Consider the following 6097-nt stretch of genomic DNA (forward strand, 5'->3'; position numbering starts at 1 on the left):
GTTATATTAGATAAGCAATACTTTCTCATCTTCAAGATTTAAAAAAATTAACTGTCTTAAGTGATATTTAAAAATGAAGATACACACATCAACCCATTTAAAACCACATTTTCCATAGTCAGACATAACAATCTAATCCAAATCATCCACCAAAGTTTTTAAGTTATTTAAAGTAAGGCTGTAGACATTTGCTCCTTCAAAAGTGTCTTGCAAAGCCGTTATGACGTGGAAAAAAAGTGTAAATGCACCACATTTTTCTCCTCCATTGGGACTAAGATGACTTCTCACAGGAAGTGTGGAGCTGACGCATTTCGGCCCATCACTTTCCGCCATCATATGAGCATACTCTTAAGGTTCTTACTTTCTCATCAGCATAATAGATTTTGCTTCGAGAATGCCAAGTAAAGCTGAACATTTTCATCTAAAGAGATTTTAAAAATTTCCCCAAATATCTATTTAACAATCTTAAATCTGAGTTTTGGCAAGACAGTTAAATGCATACAAAATAAAAAGATTATACTTCTCACTCTCTCTCACACACACACAGATTAAAACCTCAAAGTTTTCACTATTTTTCCTTCTTATACAGCTCAATGTTTAACATACAGCTTATCTATAATCTAAAAATAATTTTAAACATGATTATCATAAAAATATTTTAAAACAGAGATGAAATGTATAAAGGCACACAGATTGTCCATGGTTATGTGACATTTCTTAAGAAACAACTGTTCTGCTCTTGCAAACAAACTTTTTCATTATGTACTTAAAGTTAGTGCTGACATAAACTTATTACTATACTGAGTGTTTGCACTGTGTTTAAGATACAATTTTTACGTCTACACACCCCTACCACTCTTACTTGAGAGTATGAGTCAACAGAATTTTGCAGGCTAAAACCATTCAATAATATTTTCATCAGTACTGGAATAATATCAAGTAACATTACAAAACATCAGAAACCAAAAATATTTCTTTGATGGAGCCTGAGATTTTAACTTAGTCTTCATTACCTAAAACTACTCCTCATTTAACCTATTTGGGGAAAACAAAATTCTGGAGATGAGAAATTCCTCCCTGAATACTTCATGCAAGATGATTCCTTCACACTTATCCTCCGATAGTTCGTTGTTTCATCCATTTGATATAGCAGTCACCAAGAATCACCTTGCCTTTGGTGAGCTGGCATAACGATCTCTTACGCTTTTTGCTAGTTGTTTGATAAATGTTTTGTAAATTTTTCCACAGTATATATGCACTATTTTTTTGTAGTTCCAGTTCTAAAGGTTTTAATAAGGAATGGATGTTGTCATCTTCAAAAGAACAATTTCCCAGTGCTTCATAAACAGCTCTAAATGATGGTTGCTTATCACCATGGTAAATACCTTTGTTCTCGTGAAGAATAAATATTCCTTCTTCTGTTTCTTGGCAATTGCTTCCGTATAGGCAATGATCTGGACGATAATTCCATTGACACGTAAAAACAAAATCCTTTCTGGATTACGGAAAACATGACGTTCAACAGATCTCGATTGCCCACGTGATGCTGAGTTTGTATTTTTTAAGCCATGGCATAGGTACATCTCCCCATTGTAATCACGCAGTTGTCATATCATTTTTGAAATAATTCCTTCTCACTCGAGTCACACTCATCAACGTAACTCGAGTTTCCTCCAGTTTTTGCACAGTGTGGATGCCTAGCAAAGCCACTACACCTCCTATTTGAGGTTCCTCATGTTCTGGTGCCATTGCAGCTATGTGTGTGGAATTAAATTTCTTTAGTAAAGACCAAATATCAATGAGTCTTTAAAAAAAAAAAAAGGCTTTCCGTGTCAGCACACAATAGTGAGTCAGCTTCTTTCAGGACAATGGCAAGAACGTCTCTGCGAAGCACGTGGTTTAGAGTGTTCCACTCTGCTGCATTCTCACTCGGAAAGGTTACGGGGTATAATGCACAATTAAATGTTTGCATAAATGACCAGCTGTCAAGTCTGCCTTTAAAGCTATGACGTAGCTGATCTGCAGCAGAAATGTGGAATTGAAGAGGTTTGATGCTGAAAACGACAGCTGACTGCAGCACGGTCCTGTTTCTTCCAGTCTCACCACAGGCGACTACGCTACATGCATCTTCTCAACAGGCTGGATTTTCAGTTCCCGGGCGGGGCCTGCACTTCGTGCACGTCTCACGCCCCGTGTCCTCCACCGCGACCTAGGAAGTCACTGCAGCCTGCAGCTTCCCGCCACCCCCGCGGGCTCCTTCCTCCAGGGACAGCGGAAGCCGGCTGAAGGCTGAAGGACGAGCAGAGGCCGCAGGCCAGACACAGCGCCCCCACGCGCAGGTAGCGTCGCATTGCCCCGGCCGCTCCTCCCTCCCCCGGAGAGCTGGAGCCCAGGGAGCCTAGTTGGGGAAATTTACCCTTATTTTTCTCCGTGGATTCAGCAGCAGTGTCTAACAGAAAAAGTTTCATCAACCAATCATTTATATATATTTTAATATAAAAATAAAACACTGCAAACCAGTAGAGCTGGATAGAAACTAATTTTACAGAACACATCAAGTGTTTTACAGGCTTTTATTAAACATAAAATAGTGTAAGTTATTGTAATAGAGAAATATGGACTTTCTTTAACTCTCATCTGCTGTCTAGGAAATGCCAATATTGTTTGAGTGGAAGCGTTTTCAAGCATTCAGAAGTGGACAGTGCAGGAAATCCACTGCAGGATGAGGTCAGCTTGTCATCCTCTCAGTCTCAACGACTCTCCCTCTCTCATCTCTATTTCATAAATGAGTATAGATGATCAGTCATTTTTATATGAAATGAAAATTGATGAAACTAAGGTGTTCATTTTGTTATCCAGCCAACCACTCATTGAGTGTTCACTACAAGTCAAATTGTGTTCTAGAAAACAGCTCAGGAAATGAATGTTTGACGTTGATGTACACAACATCACAGAATAATAAAATGTCAGCCATGAAGTACTCAAAAATTGTTCATTAAATCTAAGACAACTTAGGCACAAATAGTTATGCACAAGTCTGGCTCATCATTAATGTTTGTAAAAATTAATGCTCTCATTTTGGTTGAGAATAAAAACTAGAAATGTAACTTACTTTGATAGAGAAAAATGATACAAACTTTTAAAGCAAGATAATACTAGATGTGTAAAAATGTTTGTCTTACAGATAAGATTTTATGATGAAATTGTGTCGAACAACATGAATCAAAAGTGTTTTGTATACTACATCAGCAGTTAAATCATGCCCTTTTAAATATTTCATTAACTGCAAAATGTAACTTATCACTGAAACAATCTGATTCAATGAATTGGGATACTGGGTAAGAATTGGTGTAATCTGAAAATATACTACACTTTTAAAACCATGTTTCTTTGTGCATTAATACAAACACCAGAGAAGATGGCCAATAAATTAATTACTGTACAATGCCTATTGTAATACTTAAACATAGAAGAAAATCAGTAAATATTTAGTAAACAGAATTGGTGAATTGCTTTCACTTTATACAATTTTCTGTTCATTTTAGAGCATACCAAAGTTTGCAACTCTGAATAAGCTTCAGTTATTGACTCCTTCAAATAGAACACTACTCTGAGAATAAATGTGAAAGTTTTTCTTTTCACTCAAATATTCCAGTCTCTATCTGCTCTAAATTACACTAATCTTTCTAGAGTCTGGTACGGGTCCTGATCTCGAGGCCACGGTGACACCATCACCATCTCTTGTGCCTCAAGGTTTAACTTTCCTTTTACTTGATTTTGAAAAAGTCACATTTAGTGATACTTTAAGCAACCTGGATGTCTCTTTCACTAAAAGTGGTATTATTCTTGTTTTTTCCAGAAAATGCTATCAACCTCTACCTACACCTGACATCTCAATGTAATCCTTGACATTTACCTCTCCTTCACGTTTCCATTTCCAGTCACCAACTGTTGTCAGATTTTACCTTCTATTTCTTGAATGAATTTTTCTGTTTCTGTCTTCACTGCCACTATGGATTCCAGCCCATCACTCTCTCACCTGGGCTGTGGTGAGCGCCTCTAAAGTGATCTCCCTGATTCTCTCTCCAAAAATGTTTCTGTGCTATATCCAGAATGACTTACTTGAAATGTAAATACAATTTACATTATAAATTGCTCTCTTTAAAAACTACCAAAGACTTCACATTGTTAGTAGGATAAATGGCAAGAGTGCAAAATCAGGTTCAAGCAGTATAAAATGTGTTTCTTTTATTTCTCTTTCCCCGCCTCTTGTGGCATGAACATCATTGATGTAAATGATTCCGTAATATTTTATTCCTCAAATGTGATCTACTTCTTCTTGGCTCCTGGACCTTGGTCTCCTTATTCATATACTTTCCCCATTACCATCTCATATCTATATAATTAGCTCTTACTCTTATTTTAGCTTGCTCTTCAATCTTTCCTACCCAGGGAAGCCTTACCTGATATCACTAAATATGAAAGGCTTTCATAACAATGCCCAGCTTTTCTCTGCAGTAGGAATTATTTTAGCTATACTATTGTTTTTGTTTCTATATTTTTATTACTATTTATAATAGATACATCTGAGCAAACTCTTTTGACAATAAGTCAAATAAAATTTTGATACAATTAGTAATTCAGTACATAATTGTTTTCTGTAAGCCATGATTCTAGAGATTGAGGGGAAAATGTAGCTTTCACAAGTAGAGGGATGACTAGCCAAGCAATATTGACCTACGCATTCATCTCTCAAAAACAGGTTAAGATATTTATTCCCGAGTGGTACTTTCCAGTGCTGGTGACCTATTTCCCATGCTGCACGGCGGCTCCTTTCTCTTCCAGTCTTAGGTGCTTCGGGAACCACGGAGTAGGTGCAGACATGGCCAAGTCCAAGAACCACACCACACACAACCAGTCCCGAAAATGGCACAGAAATAGTATCAAGAAACCCCGATCACAAAGATATGAATCTCTTAAGGGGATGGACCCCAAGTTCCTGAGGAACATGTGCTTTGCCAAGAAGCACAAGCAGGGCCTAAAGAAGATGCAGGCCAACAATGCCAAGGCCACGAGTGCACGTGCCGAGGCCATCGAGGCTCTCATAAAGCCCACGGAGGTTAAGCCCAAGATCCCAAAGGCGGGTGTCAGCAGCAAGCTCGATCGACTTGCCTACATTGTCCACCCCAAGCTTGGGAAGCGTGCTTATGCACGCATTGCCAAGGGGCTCAGGCTCTGTCAGCCAAAGGTCAAGGCCAAGGATCAAAACAAGGCCCAGGCTGCGGTTCCAGCTTCATTTCCAGCTCAGGCTCCCAAAGGTGCGCAGGCCCCTACAAAGGCTTCAGAGTAGATATCTCTGTCTGCCAACATGAGGACAGAAGGACTGGTGAGACCCCCCGGGGCTGCCATCTGCATGGGGCTGGGGTCCTCCTGTGCTATTTGTACTAATAAACCTGAGGGAGGGAAAAAAGAAAAGATATTTATTCCCCTGTTTTAAGGAGTAAGCAGGGACTGGGAGTTTCTTACTTGTTCTTCTTTCAACTCATACTTTTTATGGAAAAAGTAATCTGATAAATGACACACAAAATTTTCATTTTTATGGTCTTCATTCCAAGAAGTTCCAAGAAGTGATTCCAAGTAGTTGAAATAAAGAGACTTCAGAGCCTGTCTCAATCACTATCTTTGGGCCTTTTTTACTTATTAATTTTTTTTTTTTATTATACTTTAAGTTCTGGAGTACATGTGCAGATCATGCAGGTTTGTTACATAGGTATACGCATGCCATGGAGGTTTGCTGCATTCATCCCCCCGTAATCTACATTAGGTATTTTTCCTAATGTTATCCCTCCCCAATCCCTCCACTCCCTGCTATCCCTTCCCTAGCTCTCCCACCCCAACAGGCCTCAGTGTGTGGTGTTTCCCTCCCTGTGTCCATGTGCTCTTGTTGTTCAACACCCACTTATGAGTGACAACATGCAGTGTTTGGTTTTCTGTTCTTGTGTCAGTTTGCTGAGAATGGTAGTTTCCATCTTCATCAATGTCCCTGCAAAGGACATTAACTCATCCTTTTTTATGGCTGCATAGTATTCCATGGTGT

At 38.9% G+C, this 6097-nt stretch overlaps 1 protein-coding gene and 1 pseudogene across 1 annotated transcript in view; one reads left to right on the plus strand and one right to left on the minus strand.

Moving 5' to 3' along the window:
• Positions 1-5452, plus strand: part of LOC119469776 (60S ribosomal protein L29-like) — a 17523-nt gene extending 12071 nt beyond the window's left edge. The window contains exon 2 of the mRNA XM_037735535.1: positions 4846-5452. Within this exon, the coding sequence (XP_037591463.1) occupies positions 4883-5350 (468 nt within the window). The 5' untranslated portion in view covers positions 4846-4882 and the 3' untranslated portion in view covers positions 5351-5452. The remainder of the gene's footprint in view (positions 1-4845) is intronic.
• LOC108297692 lies at positions 1164-2351 on the minus strand (annotated as a pseudogene).
• Positions 5453-6097: the final 645 nt, after the last annotated feature.

The sequence above is a fragment of the Cebus imitator genome, unplaced genomic scaffold (assembly GCF_001604975.1).
Source record: "Cebus imitator isolate Cc_AM_T3 unplaced genomic scaffold, Cebus_imitator-1.0 Scaffold829, whole genome shotgun sequence".
Taxonomy (NCBI): Eukaryota; Metazoa; Chordata; class Mammalia; order Primates; family Cebidae; genus Cebus; species Cebus imitator.